This window comes from Ictidomys tridecemlineatus, chromosome 9 (assembly GCF_052094955.1).
Source record: "Ictidomys tridecemlineatus isolate mIctTri1 chromosome 9, mIctTri1.hap1, whole genome shotgun sequence".
In the NCBI taxonomy this organism is placed as follows: Eukaryota; Metazoa; Chordata; class Mammalia; order Rodentia; family Sciuridae; genus Ictidomys; species Ictidomys tridecemlineatus.
This window is the reverse complement of record NC_135485.1, coordinates 14927953-14947783: the sequence shown is the minus strand read 5'-3', so window position 1 is coordinate 14947783 and position 19831 is coordinate 14927953. Positions and strand designations below refer to the sequence as shown.

General features: G+C 39.1%; 1 protein-coding gene across 8 annotated transcripts in view; it reads left to right on the top strand.

Moving 5' to 3' along the window:
* The window catches only part of Kcnip4 (potassium voltage-gated channel interacting protein 4), a 1050293-nt gene that overhangs the window by 826717 nt on the left and 203745 nt on the right, over window positions 1–19831 (top strand). The window contains exon 1 of one of the 8 annotated variants that reach the window (XM_078021130.1): window positions 11845–12118. The exons of 6 other annotated variants lie outside the window; for them this stretch is intronic. In XM_078021130.1, coding sequence (XP_077877256.1) covers window positions 12007–12118 — 112 coding nt within the window. In that variant the 5' untranslated portion in view covers window positions 11845–12006. Of the gene's footprint in view, window positions 1–11844; window positions 12119–19831 lie in introns of those variants that run through there. One more of the 8 variants, XM_005318925.5, reaches the window with a different exon arrangement.

The window sequence follows — 19831 nt, the reverse complement described above, 5'->3', positions numbered from 1 at the left end:
CAGAAATCCAATGTCAAGGACAGCCCCTCAAGCAAAGGTCAGGAAACAACTGCTGCGGGTGACCTGTAGCTTGCTTTCTTCTGTGCCTTCTCACATCTTAGATGTTCAGTTCTTTTTTCAAGTTCACAAGTTATCCAGTTTCCTTTAAGTACATTTCCACTACCTTTTTATTTCTTTTGCTTGTCAGACCCATAATATATTGACAACCAAATTCCTTGTGCTTCACAGTCAGTTCAGATCATCTACACTATTTTCTGTCTTCAGCCCCTGCTTCATGCTGGGCCATGTTCTGCCAGGTTCTCATCTGCATCTTTGCTAGTTTGTGCCCATCTCTTTCTGCCCACTTACATGACCTCTGGCTTAGATGGTAGCAATAGTCTACCTACTGGTCTGCCTGGCTCCAGTTTCTTTTTTCTTTCAATGTCATGGTAGCTTTTGTTTTATTATTACCACATGAAGCAAATAGAAGAATGCTAGGATTGTACTACTCAATCGCTCAGAAGTGTTCATTAGATCCTGCTCATTGGACTTCCTTGTAGATACTTGAGGCTACTCATTATCTGACCTCCCCTCATATTTTCAGTTTGATGATTCCCTCATGAACTTACTGTATATAAACATGAAATAACTTTCTAGTCTCACTTCTGACCATTGCTGATGCAATTCATTGCTGATGCAATTCATGTGGTTTCAAATACCTACATGAGAAAAGAACTATGTCTTCTCCCAGGCCTTACTCTGCAAATAGAGAGGGCAGTCTATCATTGACAACCTTTTCTGGGTTTCAGAGACAGTGTGATGAGCAAGCTACTTAGTGGCTTGCATATGGGAAGCATCTTGCATACGGGAAGAAACAGAAAATTAATGTTGTAACCACCATATATTTTTTTAAAAAAAATAAGTTTGGAGGATGGGGTTAAGCAAAAAAGCAAAATACTTTAATTTGGTAGAGAGTGACAGGGCAGTGGTGACAAAAGAGAGGAAATTTCTGATAGAGTGGTCAGGAAAGGCCTCTGTGAAAAGACAGCATTGGAGCCTAGTCCTGAGGTTTGGGAAAGAGAGAATTAAGGAGACAACATTGAGGGAAAGAGCAGTCCACACAGAAAGATTTCAAAGCCCCAGGATCATAGGTAGGAATAATCTTGATTTACACAGGAAGTTGAAGGGACTGTATTGGGAGAGAAATGTAATCAGAGCATAGTAAGATGGAACTGGTTTGAATTCACATCAAAGAAAGCCCAGAACATGGTGAAGAGTTTGAATGTTATCCCCAGTATTATGGAAAGCTATTGGAGGGCTGGGAAGTGGGGAAGTTATGTGAAAGATATGCTGTTAAACTTCATTTCTGTGTAAAAATAGACTTGCAAATATGAGGGTAAAAGCAGCTGAGTTAGGAGGTCATTGTGTGGTGGCTAGGCCCACGGCTATGTTGGCAGTGTTGGTGAAAACTGGTTAGAGGTTAGGTTTTGGAGGTGGAGTCTTGGGATTTGTCAATGGATTATGTTTGAATGTGTAACATATTCTAGCATAGAGTGCACACTCAATAAATGCTAATTGACTCATTAAGGGAGTGATTGAACTGCCTGCCATTCATGGTCAAACTCTGACTCCAAGAAATAATCCTTAATCAGCTCCAACCCGTCTACATTTCTGCTTCTCTTCTGCCTCGGAAATTCCACTGCATTTTATTTATTTATTTGTTCTAATTAAATACACACGACAGTAGAATACATCATACATAAATAGAGTATAACTTCTCATTCTTCTGGCTGTACATGATGTAGAGTTACAAAGGTTGTGTAGTCATACATATATATAGATAATAATGTCTGATTCATTCTACTATCATTCCTACCCCATAGGCCCTCCCCTTCACTCCCCTCTCTACTCCAAAGTACCTCTATTCTTCCTTAGCCCTCCACCCCTTATGGTGAATTAACATCCACAGATCAGAGAAAACATTTAGCATTTGGTTCTTTGGGATTGGCTTATTTCATTTAGCATGATATTCTCCAGTTACATCCATTTACTGGAAAATGCTATAATTTTGGATTTTTCATGCACATTAATAACCTTCATAGGATTTATTAATAATGTATGTGTGTTGCTTATCTGCCCTTCTATAGTGTTAAGCTTTTTTTATTTCTCACTGTCTCATGCATATTTTCTGCTGAACATAATCAGCATCAACTTTTTGAAGAATGAATGAATGCACAATGAAGTAAGATAGAAATTATGTGAAACTCCTCAGGTAAAGAAGTGATATTCCAGAATCTGAAATTCATACTCTTTCTAAATAGATTAGGGGTTTACCCAGCTCATCAGTTTAGGCTCTGCAGTGCTAGGAAGCTGAGGGCAGAGTGACCGAGCATCCTCACTTCTTTGAAGCCTGAGAGACAGTCCAAGTCAGGCTTGTGGGTGTGAGAAAAGGTTCTCATGATTCCAGGCTTGCTCTGCCAAGCAAGTAACAGTTGTCTTAACTACTCCAAAGCATAGTTTCTTCATTTGTCAAGTGAGCAGGATAACAGAAAACCCTCAGAACTGGCTGCTAAGGAAATAATAATAATTTCTCATATGGATGACTTGCTCTGTGCTCTGACCTCCCCGAAGGCTTCAATGGCACTAACCCATTTATTGTTCCTGACAACACCACATAGTGAGCACTTTTATTACCCCCCATTTTTATACACGCAGGGCACCATAACACCCAACACAGGGAAACTCTCTGTGTATACTAGAGAAGAAAGGCTCCAAACCTGGATGGGAAGCCAGATTACCTGTTGGCACAACCCAGTTTTATTGCTGTTTTTTTCCTTGAATAAGGCAAAACATGCTAGCCTCAATTTCCTCACTTTTAAAATGGACTGCTATAAAGGATAAGTGAGACAAAGCCTGCAAAAATGTAAATCAAGATAAGATTGTCTAAAATAATCATGGAAAATTGTAGATGTCCAGAAAGGGTTAGAGTTGATTTTTGATTTGATGGTTTAAGACACCAGCACATTTCAAGGCAGGGTTCTTGGAGAAATTGGCTGAAGATCTTCAGGAATAAAGCCCCTCCTTCCCCTCAGTTTTGTTACCACTGTGCACAGTCTTTCTGAAAGCCATGACCTATGACTTTCTCATGTTCCGTGGATTTCACACTTTAACTAGAAGTGAAAACCTCGGCAGCTGAAGAGCTTCCTGATTTCTGGTTTTCTCTGTCCTAGTACATCTGAGCCAGCTGATTAGAGTTTTACATGAGAGTGTCCTTTCTCCAACTAAAAAGCACCTTCTCCTCTAGTCTCTTTTGTAATCCTACCAGAAATTCCAGAAAGGAGGAGCATTCTCCCAGTTATGCATACTACAGCATCCAATCTTGGTAACTCAGGATGCATGCCTACCTGCTTCTGACCACTAAAATAAAAGGGGATGGTCCCTATCTGATAATCTATATCTTCTAAATTTTAACATTTTGAAATGTGTGTTCCTCAGAGTCATTTGTGTGTGTGTGTATGTGTGTGTGTGTGTGTGTGTGTGTGTGTGTGTGTGAAAATTGGAAGTTCAGACACAAGAATGGTAATTAAAGCTATTCTTTCCTTTTCAGAGACAAGATTCTTTTTCTGTACATGAAAATGCATACACTCACAGAGGCATGCACATTTATCTCAATTGTCCAATGAAGTAGAGTCTGTCTTTGTAGGTTTCTGTTTAGGTTAGCTTTTCTTATTTGGAGAATTATTTATTAGTAGTATATCTGCATGGTAGGCAGAATGTGACCTCTCAAAGATATCTATCACTGTGCCTGGGACCTGTAGATATTTTAGATTATGAAAGGTAATTAAGTTTACAGATAGAATTACCATCACTTACCAGCTTCTCTTAAAGGAAGACAAGCATCCTGGATTATCCAGGTGGGCCCAATATAATCACAAAGAGAGAAGAAGAGAAAGCAGAAGAATAAGTGTCAGAGTAATGCGATGTGAAGAACCCAGCTGAATGTTACTGGCCCTGACCACAAGCCAAGACATGTGGGAAGCCTCTAGAAGCTGGAAAAAATGGACTCTCCCCTTGAGCCTGCAAAGGAATTCAGTGCTGCCAACTCCTTAATTTTAGCCCAGGGAGACCCTTTTCAGACTCTGAACTTCAGAACTATAAGAATATGAATTTCACCCCTTACCAAGTTTGTGATAACTTTTCATAGCAGCAACAGGAAACTAATAGCCAGTTTCAGTATCACAACAACACATGTGCAATGTAGAAAATAAGCAACCTCAGGCAGATAAACTACAACAGTGATTGGCTGTGAGTCCCAGGAAGGGCTCAATCCCCCAGAGAATTCTTGTTCCAGTTCTCCAGGGCTTTGTATTTGGAACCCAAGTAAGGGGAAACACATTTCTCCCCTCCCTCCCTCCGTCCCTCCCTCCCTCCCTCTTTTCCTCCCTTCCTTCCTACCATTCTTCTTTCCAATCCTCCCTCCCTTCCTTCCTTCCTTCCTTCCTTCCTTCCTTCCTTCCTTCCTTCCTTCCTTCCTTCCACTGGGGATTAAACTCAGGAGCATTTGACCACTAAGCCACATTTCCAGCTCTATTTTGTGTTTCATTTAGAGACAGGTTCTCACTGAATTGTTTAGCACCTTGCTTTTGCTGAGGTTGCCTTTGAACTGGCGATCGTCCTGCCTCAGCCTCCTGAGCTGCTGGGATTACAGACCTGCACCACCATGCCTGGCATTCATTTATTTTTAAATAAGGGTTTAATCCCTTACCAAAAAGTTTAATTGAAATGTGGCCCCAGCTTCACCTGCTGCTAGTTTATGTACTGGAAGCCATTCATAGATATTTCCGAATTCAGGGAGCACTAGCAACATTAGCAGTCTTGAGCAGTAATATGAACACATGCCATGTTAGTCCTGGCCTTCAAAGCCAATTCACATGTTTTCTCTTTATTGAAGACTTTTTTTAAAATTTCACTTGAAGAAATTTCTTTCCCCTTCTTGCTTGCATCCTATCTATTATGTTGACATCTAACCTCCCTATTTTATTGGGAAAAGCAATGGAGTGGTCCAATAATATAAGTAAGCCTCCTGGTGGTCAGGACTGAGCTACTGACCTCAGCAATTATATTTAGAGAATGAACACCCACCTTGACCAACAGCCTTCATCCTGTGGGTACCCCTCAATGTTTGCTCGGTGCTTTGTTCAACACTTATGGAGAATGTGCACAGCTCTCAGCTTGGTGCATAGGGGACTTGTCTCACAAGGGGTTTCAGTGGTTCTGACCTTGCAGACAAGGGAAGACCCTTGCAATAATTTTTTTTTGTATGTGTGTGTGTGTGTGTGTGTATGTTGAGCATAAATGCAAAAAAGAGAGAGGGAGAAAGACAGCACAAAGATAAACAGAAGGATCTGAAATAGTCTGAGAAGAATCTTGAGAACTATACAAAATATTCTTTCTAGATTATTCCTACACCTCTTTATGAAATAAAATATGATCAGAAAAATCACTCTATCTCACATTTAAGCCTGCTGAGGTCCCCCCCCCCAAAGCCCAGCTATGGTGCAGCAAATGAAATCATGCAGTTCTAAGAACCACCCAGGTCAGGTTCTGGGAATTCTGTGCCTAAGAACTGAGCCAAAATGATAAAGTAATGAATCCATGGCAGCAGGGCCCACACCAAAATGAGGGGGAAAGTGCCACAGGAGTTAGATGTTCCAGACTTGGAGGGTAGGGCCAGGGCCAATTCATGTAGTACAATACCCATGGAGACATGATTCATTGTGCTTTTAAAACCACCTGTTCCAATTCCAAGGTCACCTGAAGCTTCATCTAAGAACCAGCTGATGAGGTTTCTATACAGGAATCATGGACCCAGATACTGGCAGAGCAGGGGTATATGACCAATTCAAGAATAAATAATTTCTTGCCTATAACTTTTTTCTATACTCTTCTTTATTTCCATTTCAGATCAATCTGTGTGCTCTCTGTGAGCTCCATATGCAGAAGACAGACCCTGTTCATTTTTATGGTCTTGAATCTCTCACAGTATCTGAGTAGAGGAGTGCCTATTTCTTTGTTCTCATTTCTCTTTTCTTCTCTTTCTCTCTTCTCTCCTTCCTTTAGCTTTCTCCCGCTTCTCCCTCTATTCTGAGCCCCTTCTCTTATCTTATTGCTTTTTCTATTGCTTTCCTAGCCTGTTTTTACAAGACAGAACTTGATTCCAAACATTTACACTTCAGAATGAGATTTAGGCCACATTGTACCTTTACAAAGATCATTTGCATTTTAAGCTTTATTTTTCTTTATAGAATGCATACACAATTTTAAAAATGAATAAAAACAAATATGGTGATCTTGATACACACCTCCCCTCATGGGTGAGAACATGGATCTTGTGTGAGGATACTAGAGGCCAGGCCCCAGGTGTTGATGTCTAGAATGAAGCATTGGCAAGTTACTTAAGCTTTCATGTCTCAAAATGCTCATCTATACAGCAGGGTATATAATAGTCTATCCCACTGGAATGTCATGAAAATTCACTGTGATAGTTTATGTGAATCACACAGTACACTATATCAGATGGTGGGGACTCTATTTTTGTAATACTAGTTATAATAAAGAAAAGGAAAAATTAGTATTAAATTATAATTCATGCCCTAATGTCTCCCAGTAAAGTGATACGTGACAGACACTTTTTATAGAAAGACCATAAGAAAAGGGGTCTGACAGGAGTATCAGAACTTGCATGCTTGGATTGGATTGTTTGCCTCGGAAACCCATTCAGTTTAGTCCAGCAAAGTCCAGGTAAAGGGAAAAAGAGAAGAAGAAAAAAAAAAAAAAAGAGCGAGCAAGAAATATCATAAGTCACAAGGAAAGTTTATCTTCTAATGAAAATTATCTAATTGCACATCCAAGTAATCTGTTAATACATTTATATGAAGATCTCATACTGCACTTGCTTTGATTATAATATACCTGAGAACTATTTTATAACACATTAGTGCAATATTGCTAGAAGCTTTTGGATATGAAAGGTACATTTTCCCCTAATTCTCTTTAAAATTGTAATCAACCTTGTGGATTCAACAGGGCATGCAAACCAGGAGGCTGTGATGCTTAATTATTTAATGGACATTCAAATACTTATTTTAAAGAAATTCATTCATGATACTTTTACCAACCTTGCAGGTAGAGCTGCAGTTATGTGAAATAGCTTGAGTCCTATTTGGCCATATAGTTCATCTAGAGAACATGTCCGGATCTTTCCAATGTAACTGAGGGATAGCAAGATGGAGAGGCATGATGCATTTTGGGTGGAGGAGTCACTGTGGGAAGAATAGAGGACACTTGAGAGGGTGAATAGCTTCTAGCATTTTGGTGAGGAAATCTTAAAACGACAAGAGACACAAAGGGTTACACATTGACCTTCCCCATCACTTGTCTTATCAGGTCCTGAGGTTCAGAAGTCTCCTTCACACTGTTCAGCTTCACCAGTATGGTGGAGGCTGCTTCTTTTTACCCATCCTTTCTTGGGAAAGTCACAACTAGGGTCTAGTTTCAATGGAACCTTCCAGATCATGCAAACTCTACTGATGGCTTACTTCTCAGCACAAATTGACTAAGTGAATACATTTTTCTCTTACAACTTTCTTTCTTTTTCACTTCTCAATGTATTATCCTGCTTTTACTTATACTAAACCAGTCAGGAATTGTAAAGCACAAGATTCCTTCAGCTTAAAATAATGCTTATGCCAAAGTTGCATATTTTGGAGTAGCCTTTGTTTATCCCCTTCCTAGACTAATAATCTTACATTTAACATTGACTTAACTAGTTCCTCTTTGCATCATCATTCTGTTTATATTTCTGGAGAGAAGGTAGGTAGTAAACATATCTAACATTTTTCTTGATCTTGTTACTTTTATTTCTGTATTTATATAGTGTTGACAGGGTGAGAAGCATTTCTTAAACAGAGAATATCATCTGGTGAAATTTCAAACTGAAGTTACAACAAAAAGGGAAGAGAGTTATTAATTTTAGATTTTAGTAAGTCATCCCATTTGAGAATATTTAAGGGATCCCAATGGATCCATGTAAAAAAACTGAAGGCCCTCTCAATGACCCTCTCTCTCTCTCTCTCTCTCAGACTGGTCAATTGACTGGGGCATGCCTTCTCAGAGAAAAGTTTTAACTTTCCTGTGAGTTGCTTTCAATATTTTCCCTTTGTCCTTTGCCACATCCTCAGCTAAAGAGCCAATCACCATGATGCAGAGAGGCTTGAGAGTGAAATGATGAAGGATGAAGTGTGTAGGATCTTGTACCCATGACACCTGTGTCTAATCCCAAGTCTGCCAAGTAATATATAAGAGACTTAAGGCAAATTATTACTTAATCTCTTAAAGCCTGTTTTTTTATCCTTGAAACAAGAACAATAACATCAATCTCAGAGAAATATGAAAGGAGAAGATTTTAGAATTTAATTGATACTTATAACTACTCCATACATGCTGTAGGATATTTTGTTGGAATGAATTAAGTTTAAATCCTGGGTTTGCTCCTTATTAAATGTGATGTTCAAAATTGATTGAATCTCAATGCTCCTTATTTTTTTCTTCTTTGAAATAGTGATAATAATATCTGATTTATTTGTGGAAGGATTAAACTAATTTACACATTAAAAGTACTTAGCATGGTGCCTGGTATAAGTCAATGGGTAGGAAATATCAGTGTATTCTTTTCATATTTCTTTTCTTTGGTGTGAAACACAGACTTCTGCAAGTCACAATCTATAATGCAAAGAAAGAGGTAAGCATGAGTATGAAGAGAAATGCCAGGATATGTTTTAATGTGTCAAACCTGATTGGATTAGCAAGTCATAGCAATAAAACAATATTTGGAATCATATTGTCTACTTTTTAAAATGATGCACAATCATCTATTCCTTCCCTGGTTATCCCCACAAAAACACATTTTCCCAGCATCTCTTCTCAGATGAAGCATGCAACTCTTTTGGTAGTGTTATTACTTTATGAAATCCTGGTGTGAGAGAGCTTGTGAAACAGACCCTGGAGTCCTTAAGAGGTACAAGATCCTGTCAATGGAGCAAACATAAAAAGCCCAAAAAAGGCAGCTCATGTGGATTGGGAAAGGCTGGACCTCCAAGAGGCTCAGCTGGTGGATCCTGCACTGAGAGTGCTATGGTCCTAGAGGGAAATCCTTCCTGGAACCAGCAAAATCATATTTATGCATCTTTATGTGAATTTCAAGGAGAGTGGGGATTTCATTCCTAAAAAATGAGGCATGGAGCCATTTCAAAATATTTTGCTTAATTATTAATCAAGACATTATCAGAGAACTTTTTGCTGAAATATGTTGAGGGATAGAAAGAGAAAAGCAAAGACTTGGGAAGAAGACAAAGCAAAGTTTGAGTTCTGGGTTTTCGATGACCTTACTCAAGTCAATTAACCTGTCTATATTTTAGTTGTTTTCAAAAAATGGTGTGGTATTATGTAGGATCAAAAACCCTCCTACATTGGATTTGACCTCATTAATTTCTGTATTTTTTTTAACGTTGACTAATTTTAGCAAAATGTGATAATTTCAGAGAATGATACTTAGAACATTTCTTTTCCCATCAACTGCTGAGATCAGCTTCCCCACCACAGTCTTCCTGACATAGCTGAAAACACATGGTGGCTGGACAAAGATATTCCATCAATACATTATCCTAAATGAAAAACACCATTGTCAGACCAGTGTGATGGCCAAGGTATATTCCTGGCACCTAGAGGAGAAAAATAACCATGTAGCTAGGGTGATCAGCAAACCTTCATGGAAAAAATACTGGAACTAGACATTAGAGTAGGGGTGGCAGGACCAGAAAGGAGCAGAGTCCCACCATCAAAGGTGACCCTGTAAAGAGCAGGCACTTCATTCATAATCTCCAAGCTCCATGTGCTCAGCAGTTTGGGTTCAGGTCTCCAGTCTCATGGGCCATGAGAACAGGGCAGTGCCATTCCATTTTAAACTGAGAAAACCCAGTCTCCTATGAACCAGTATCTCCAAGGTCACAAAGCAAGCAAGGCCTAGAACCCAGACTTCACCCAGGTCCATTACCCAAATTTCAGTATGACAGACTATGTCTAGTGATAATGAAAATAGGTGCCCTCTGGTCTAACATCCCCCAGAACACTGCCCTCACTTCCTAAGTGGAGTCAACCCTCCTTTTTGGTGCCCAACTGGTCTTGTAAAGATTTCTATTCCATGAGCTGCTTCATTTATTGGTCACATTCCACTTCCTGTCCATCTCCCCCATCAAACTGTAAGCCCCTGAAGGATAAGGCTGGGCATTATTCACTATTCATAGCTCATAGTAACAGCTGAATAAATGGTAATAATATCTGAGTGGATGAGTGCACAGTGCCCACAGGTTGGCAAGTAAGTTGACTCCTTAATGCTTGAGTTTCCTTCCTGTAAAATAAAGATGATCATAATACCCACCACACCGAGTTGTGAGGATGAGTTAAGTGTTGGTAAATCACTGCAACATCAATGAGCACATAGTAAATACTCTGTAAATATTAACTGTTAATATGGGTTCATTTAATTTCCACAATTCCCTTTAAATGGAGAGCATTAAATGAAGGGTCATAATATTGATTTTACAGAATAAGAACTGTTCAGAGAGGTTAAATGCCTTGCAAAGAAGCAAAGAAGAAGCAGAATCTGAATATGTCCCCAAGGTTCTGAGATATGATTTGTAAGCCTTTATGCTGTAGGTGCACACAGGGTCTCAGTTGATTCTCTTCCCCCTGTATTCAGGCTGGACTGAATTCAGGAGAGTAGAAAAAAGCAACAGGGTGATTAAGTTAATGTGGTCTTAGCATAGCCCAGAGTCCTTGGTATTGCCCACAAAGCTGCTTCACTGCTTGGAGTGTTTTGGAATAGGACACTTGTAGGATCCTTGGGGCCAGCAATACCCACACTTCCCTGATGATATGAATCTCCAGTGTCTTGTTTGACAAAACACACTCCAGGATACTTTGAACTAGACTCTCCACAAGAGAGTGTTTTTTAACAAACACTCAGAGTAATTTTTATTATCAGGGAAGTTTGTGAAACTTAGTTTTGAGAGAGGATGAAAGTGTACTTTAAAGGATGGCAGTGATACCCTTGCTCCAGAGGGGGCAGTTACTGAGCATTGCTTTTTACAGGTCTGCTTGCCCAGTCCTCTACTTGTGTTTGTAAACATAAGGAATCAATCAGTGTCCCTATATTGCCCTCCATGGGTTTGTAGGGACCACCACAGTGGTAGAATGGGGCAGGGGCTTGGATGTCTGATTGACAAAATCACTGAATGGTTTTCTTCCTATACACACCACCACCACCACCACCACCCCCAAGAAAGAAAGATTTTAAAAGCTGCCCATGGGCTTGCAGAGAGCTTTCAGAAAGAAACTGTAGGCACCCGCCTGGAGAACTGATTTTTTCCTAGCATCCAGATAGCTGGCTGAGCTGTCTCCCAGAGGAGGCTCTGGGAGGAGAGAGCAGCTGCTATGGCAAAAAGGGGACATTCACACACTTCCCAAGCAGCAAAGTAGCTCACAGCAGCCCTGCCCAGCCTCGCGTAGTCCACAACACTGGGAGAGCGCCCTGCTCTCCAGGGCAAGTTTCCTGGGAGTGTCCCTTCTCCACGGACGCTTCAAAGTCTCCAGTGCTCCAACAGATGTTTCCCTCCCAGCTCTGAAGTCCAAGTACTCGCCGGCTGCAGCGCAGAGTGCAGAGGCCGGCGCGCGCTGTGGTTGGGGGGCCCCAGCCAAGCAAATGCCAGGATCAGCATGAGAAGGTGGACTTTAGCTCAGGTCTGTCCTCTCCCCGGGGGGCCGCCTGCTTTGCCCTGTGCATCTGCGAGGAGCTGCTCACTTTCCCCCCTTGCAAGTCTTTGTTCTAAGCCAGACGTTGCTCGGAATCTCTAATTAACTCCCTCCACTCCAAAGGGGTCCGGAGGCTGGGATGCTCTGCGAGCTTAGAGGATGTTGACTCTGGAGTGGGAGTCGGAAGGACTGCAAACAGTGGGTATTGTTGTGATTATATGTGCATCTCTGAAGCTGCTTCATTTGCTGGGACTGATTGATTTTTCGGAAGGTAAAGTGGTCGCTCCCAGTCTGTGCTTTGGTCAGGTTAGGGTTAGGAAATGGACACATGCTACACAAGTTGAGAAGGCTTAATACCCAAGTAAAAGTTTTTTTAAATATGCGTGCTTGAAATACAGCAGCCTAGCAACTGGACAGTTCATTTCTGTTTGCTCAGATATTTGCACTGGGAGGGAAGGGATTTTGTACCATTTTCTCTCTGTAAGAAATCCTTCTGGGTTTTTGGCGTTTCTGTGGGTTAAATATTTTCCAAGGTGGGAAGTTAGGGCTCTATGGGCTGGTAATACAGGTTGGGTTTTGGTTGTCAAGTTTGTGTTGGCTGCCACGCCTTGATATTGTGAGCAGAAGCTCAGGGTCTGTGTGTTCCTCACTAGTTAGGAGGTGCAGGGGTGGAGCTGGGTTGTTGATTATGATATAGACTGGGGAAGCTTCTGGTATAAGATTGAGTCAATGGGTGTTCAGTAAAACTATGTTTTGAGCACTTTAATTTGTAAAAGTGTCTCATTTACACTCCCAGAAGAGCTACTTTGATCATCTGTCAAAGTAGAAACCCATAAACCCAGCACAGCCCTGTTGCTACCAATAAATATTTTGTCCATGTAATATAAATTTTATTTTCACTATCCCAAACCAATTTTTGTCATTCAAAGATTGGAGAGCTTTAAAAAAAAATAGTTGATTAACTTTGTTTTAACAATTTGAATATGTATATACACATACACATATATTTATTTCACAAAACAGTGCTTTAACCTAAGTAACATATTTTGAAGCATTTTAACTGAAATCACTTAATGCCATTTCTATATTCAAGCTTTTCATTCTTTCCAAGTTCAAGAATGGGGTTCCAGAGATGCTTGCTATTATTCTTTGCAGATAAGGATATGATCTTATGTGGCTGAGTTATGAGTATTCACTTCTCACATGGTATGTAACATGGGGAGGTAAAAACACTTAAACTTTCCTATGTTTCTTATGAGATTTCTAACTAAGGAGCTAAGACACATAGCTAAAATGACATCATCCCAAACTACATCTGGTGCACAGGTTGTTTCTGTTAATATGTTAATGATGAACAATGTATCATTCCTTCAGAAAATTATTTTTTTTCTACAAAATAGATACATTAGGTTCCAAGTATTCAGATCAATATAAGGACAGGACATAGGAAGTTTTTATGTAATTTTTATACCTTTTTTTAAAGCATTCTCAATGTAAGACAAGATTTGCTTAGACACAATGAAAATAACATTGTAATTTGATGAAGTAAAACCTTAGAAATGAGATTTTTCTGTTTTATACCACACAGTAATATTATTTAGCCCCTTAAAAGAAAACAATGCACAGAGTAACTTCTCAGAATGTGACAATTTTTTATTTTCTTGAGAGTTCTGCCTCAGTGCACTAATGCTGATGTCCTAATGAAATACAAGTAGGGTACTTTCCATTTCTATGATCAGAATAACTTGCTCTGTAACATTCGTCACCAAATTATTAGTTTTTATTCTCTGGAGTTGATTTGGGCATAGACCCCATATTTAGCGCACTATGTCGAAGGAGGCTTGGTTTCAGAGCTGATTCTAGAGGACAATCCCTGCTATGTGTTGGAGGAAGCCAACCTTCATATGGGTAGGAGATCTACATAGTTCTTTTAATGCTAATGTGGACTGTAGGCATTTTAAAGTCAAAAGTCTCAAGTTTTAAGGCCTCTGTCAATGTCTCAGTTTTTTATTTTTTAATTTCTATATTATGTCATTTAAAGTAGAAGGTTTTCAGATTAAAACTTCAAAGTGAGTTCGAACGATATTAAAAGTAGAATTGTAAGCCTGACTCCTTCCCACTAGCATCAAAGAAAAAATATTAAGCTGTTCTGAAATGTCTTCCTTGAGATGGGTATCTAGGCCATACCCATATTCACATCTCAGTCCATTTTTCTATATACTTATAAATTCAGATATGCTTACATGTTTATAAGTATTATATGAAATGTGTAGTAACCTGGGAAAACTTTGGATTTGATGTACAATGTGAGCTCTGATCATGCTTAAGCACAAGGTTGCAGATTCCCACCACGTGTGAAGTAGGACCCACGTTAACTTGACAAATCAGAACTTTCTTGTTTTGAAATACATGTTAGAAAATTCTGGTCTATTCGAACTCTTTTATTTTATGTAGGCAATGAATGCAACCCAGAGTGGCTAGCTGGGAACAGGCAGGACCTAAACCAAAGACCGCTGAATCCTACTCAGTTCTTTTTCTTCTTCTTCTTCTTTTATTTTTTTCCTTATTCCAACACACCTTCCTTTTACCCCTCTTCCCTAACACTGGGAAAGAGAATAAATGAAAACATACATAGAACTTTCCAGAATTCTCTAATCTTATCCTAACTGGTCACTAAAAGCTACTGGTCTTTTGCTTTTCTGAGGAAAATACATTCATATAAAATAAGATCACACCATATCTGCTTACTTTCTACCAGGATTTGACCCCAATCCTAGCATGGAATTCAGGCATGGGATGTAAGTGAGCCAATGTGGACCACATTGTGCTGAGGCTGATTAGAACAAAGACAAGTCAAGTGGTCTCATCTCATGATCCCTGTCCTAAGGTCCAAATTGGATTATGATCTACATAATTGATACAATAAGTCCAAGTAGAGTGCAAGCATGGGACTCAATGAGGACATGAGAAATCTGGCCTATACCCCCTGCCTATGTTTTCTTAGATTAAGACAATGTCTAAACAGGAACGGAACCTAGACATTTTAATAAACAGGGAAACATAGGATTACAAACAGAAAAAAGAAGGTCACAAGCTTACGTCTTTATTCTTTCTAGATTCAGAAAATAAAAAGGGACAAGGGTTATCCTTGTGTAGATTACCAAACCTTCCCCTGAGCTTGCATTATCTAGCAACTAAGGTCAATAAAAAGCCAGGGAATTCACTATTCCTTTTGGCAAAGAAGTAATGAACATGAGGCTCTGAGCAGAACTTTGAGCTTCTTTTAGGCATGGGTGAGCTTAGAGACTGTCCTTGGTAGACAGTGGCACTTTAGTGGTGCCATGGTGGAGTATATCTTCCAGTGTGACTTTACATTGATTAGTTTAGAAAATACTTCTGAGTCTACATGAGTAAAAGGTCTATGTTAGTATGAGATAAAGCAGTTTATCTCATACTAACAGATATTATCAGATCTAATGCTGCAGAGCTTCAGTTCTGGATACAAAAGTGTTAAGAGAAACAATTCTCCCACTGAAATTAGTTTTCAATTTTGGTCAAGCTCTATTAAAAAAAAAAAAATCTCGGCCAATTGAAATCCAAGATTTAGAAAGCAAAAGTAATTTGTAAAGAGGATTAGAATGGCTAATGAGATTTTACTATAATGATTTGAGGTTTTACACATATCCACTCATTAATAAGAGGAATGAGGAAGAACACTCACAAGCTTCATTCCATCATTTCACAGTTGAACATGTGATATATGTCATATTGAATTCTAAACATGTGCAGCGCACTCTGTTTGGTATTGACTGAGATGGTGAGATGGTGCAAGATGTACATGGAAGGAAGAGTCCCTGAGTAAGCCTCCATCCGGTAAGGAACTCATGACAAAACAAGTCAGAAGGAAACAAGTGCCAGGCACAGGAGTAAGCTACGATCTGCAAAAAACTAGGTGGAGTGGTACATTCAGAAAAGAAGACTGGGGAAGGATTCACAGAGAAAGAACAATCATATAGGACCTAGAAATGGGGCAAGAATTTCTCAAATTGGAGAAAATTGAGCAAAGAGCTTGAGCTATGTCCCCAAGCCCTGATAGTGGGTGGTTTGCATAGATAAAAGTAGTGAACCAGGTGTAGCTCTTGGAGCACATGGGTCTCAGATTTTTAAATGGGAGATGTGGCTGGAGAGGTCACTTTGGTTTCAACACTGGAAGAAAACAATTATTCCCTAATTGGAGATGAGCCCTCAATTCCAAGTCTTTAATTTTGGGAGAACAAATGGGAGTAGATAATGATGAGATGAGAGGGTGGAAGCAGTGGTATTATGCTTTCTTGGCAGTAAAATGCTTGGAGTGAATTGTCAATTTCCAGTTTATCCAGAAATTCTTGTTTAATATGATATCTGTGGCCTGCAGCTGTTCTAAACAACATAATTGTATTTTATTTCAGGGCAATGTTGTTTGGCTTTAAATATCTTTCTTATGAGAAAAGAAAGAAATGTGGAGCACATAGAGTTTGTAGTTCTAGATATAGTAGCTCCGTTTGTGAGGGGGGACTTAAAAATTCCAATGTATTTGTCTGACATCTTGCAAGGTTTTCAGTTATTTTGAATTCTTTACTTTAGAAAATTTTACACATAAAACGAAATATAGAGAAAGAAATGAGCTGCCATATATTCCTCAACCAGCTTCAGTAGTTACCAGTATTCTGCCATAAGTCCTTCAATAATGGCTAGCTGTCAATAAATATTTCTTGATTGTCTACAATGTCTACTATGCTAGGTCCCAAGATACTAAGATTAATGAAAGATGGTCAGTATCCTCACGAAAATCTCAACTGTATAATGAGATAGGTATGCTAACAAACAAAATGTGATGTACCATGTCAAATATATCAATGCAGAAAACTTCAAGAAGAATATAAAGTGATTAAGACTAAGTGGAAGTGATAGAAATGAGCACAGATGACTTCACGGTGGACGTGACCTCTAAGCTGGGTTTTTATTGATGAAGAGGAATTCATGAAATTAATATGCAAGAAAGGTGCTTATGCAAGACTATATATAAGGCACTGGGTGAGGTAACACCATGTATAAGCACAGGGATGCGGTACACCATATGGGGTTCCTGGAACAACAACAAAAAGTGTGAGAGGAGTTGACACAGTTTTATTCCTTCTCCTTGATTGTAATCATCCGTGCTGTTTTGCACAGTGCTTGGTATGCAGAAGATACTAAAAGCAAATTATAGAATGAATGCTTCCATGCACTAATAGTGCAATCACAGACATCCAGGGCCACTTTCGAGTGTCCATGGTAGCCTAAAAATTGTAGGTTAGTTGATTAAGATTTTTGTGACTTATTTTTCTGATATGAGATTTCACATGAAAATCCTTCTAAAAGGTGAAGGTACCCGCATACCAAAAGCATATGGGGCTATGGTTCATTGGAACCCCTGGCCCTGGGAAATAATTTCAATTGAAACAACCACCTGTGAGCCGCAGAAGCCCAGCTTAGAGAGGCTTTCGTTTGGATAGGAAAGTAGCCCATTTGGTTCTGTAATTGAAAGAAAACTTTAGATTTGAAGCTAACATTTAACAAATGTATGTGAAGCACCTACTCTGTGGAAGGGAATAGAAATAATTAGGGTCCTTTCCTGTTCTTAAGAAGTTTTCAAACTGCTTGGAGACCAAACAGCTCATTAATAACTAATCTAAGGTGGTAAATACATACAGTTGTGTATGGAGAGCAAAGACCTTGGGAAACTAAAAAAAAAAAAAGAGAGCCATCCCCGCCAGGAGGAAGATTTCTAAGAAGGCCAATGAAGATGGTGACATTTCAGAACTCAAGAATTGTGAGATCAAAGACAGGATGGTAGAGCCTAGAAGTTAAAAATAGAAATTTGAACTATGTTTTAAAAGGAAAGACATTTTTTTAAAATCATTTTTTTTTTTGTAATCAGGTTAGCAGTAAGAAGTTCACTAATTCATTTAAAATACCAAATGTCTTCCCTGGACCTGGCAATGTACTTGGTACCAATTTGGCCTGGAACTCTTTATTTTTCACTTTTGCTTACTTTGAGGAGGGAGAGGGGGACCAAGGAAGGAAGTAGGAGCTCCTTCTTCCCACTGCCTTCCAGACAGAATTCATCAGGAAAAGACACACCTGTGGTTGAATAATCTGGATTCATTACTCATTTGGTCATCTTACTTTCATCTACAAGCAATGAAGATGAGACAGAAGCTAAAGCTATAATTAATAAAGATGCAAGTTACTTGCACTAGCTAGGATAAAGAGATTTTTTTGTGTGTGTGTGTGGATTAAGATGCACATTTTTAACCTTTGTTCAGACATGCTACAGGGAAGTATGTTTTTCTCTTGATCAGTCATGGACACAGAGTGATATTGTCTGAAGGTGACACTCTGTGATATTGTTTATATGCAACAAGAGATTATGGAGAACTTGCTAATAAACTAGGTCATCTCCTAGTTGTCAAGGCCTGCTTTTCTCCTTGGACATAGTGATGAAGAGGGCAGTGTAGTGGACATATGGAGAGGAAGGAAGAACCTAGGCCATGTGGGAGACATACCTGAGTTTAAATCCTACTTCAGTCATTCAAACAAGTTACTCCATCAGTTCCCCTTCTGAAAAACAGGGCTAATACTCCCAACCTTTCAAGATTGCTGTAGAGAATACAGAAACATAAGGGAAACATCCAGCTCTGGGCCTCTTCCACAAATAGCAACCCTCGGGCAGCTCTCTTGTAATTATGTTGGGATGACAGGTGTCATGTTTTTATTTTTTGAGTTAATGGTTCCCAAACTTTAGGATGCATAAACTAGATGGCCTTCTAGGACACAGACTGCTGGACCCCATCCTCAGTTTCTGATCCAGTAGATCTTTACTGGGGGCTTGAGAATTACTTGTATTTCTAATGACTTTGTAGGTCAATGCTGCTGGTCCAGGGCCCACACTTTGACAGCCATTCAGTGAGGCAATAAATCTGAAAATCCAAGCCCATAATGTCTGCAACAAATTCTTCACTGAATATTTTGGTATCCATTGAAATTTATTCCAGAGAAACGGTCATTAGTTTTTTCTTTATTAAATATTTTAGGCTTTGTGGCTCATGCAGTCTGTTACCAACTCTCATACCCAAAATGGGCTCTGTTCCACTCGAAGTTTATTTGTGCATGTTCAAATTTTGGTTTCATACAATTTTCACATGCCAAAAAAATATTACTTTGTTTGAATTATTTTTTCTTTCTTTTACATTATTTTAAGTGTCAAACAATACTTAGCTAACAGATGATCCAAAAAGTACACAAGCAATAGGCTAGATTTGAAATTGGACCCCTGTTGAAATGGGCCAACCCTTGTTCTAGAGTTACCAACAGAAGAACCTATTGGGAAGTTGGGAAGGGATCTCAGGTGGGTAAGCTATTGCTTTTTGGAAACTTATTTAGATTTTCTGAGCCTTGGTTCTCATTGAATAGATGGGGATCTAGTTTCCCTTTTAAGATTGGTGGAAGTATCTGCTAAATGAGCAAATATTTTAATGAGCATTTGCTTGCGTGTCCAACAAAATGTCTTCCCTTTCCTTAATTCTACATTTTTCGACCAATTTGAAGGATTGTTATAGAAATAAACAATTACATGCTTTTGTTTTCAGATGAATCAATGCTGGGGACAGGCAGTTTTGGATGCCTGTCGTATTGATTTCCATTCTAGATTTCATGGACTATGAGGCAAGGTGACATAGTTTTTTTTTTTCCCACTGAATTTATAAACTCTTACCCAGTGTATTTGCTAAAGACAAATTTCAACTTTTCAAATTAAACTCATCTTCATTACATGTTGAATTACATGGAGTATAATACAATTGCATTAAATAAGCAGACATGTTTGAAAAATAAATTGCCCTAAGGCTGAACTTTCTTGAAAGCAAAAGACATGTGAGTAGTGGATAAGATCATGTGACTTGAA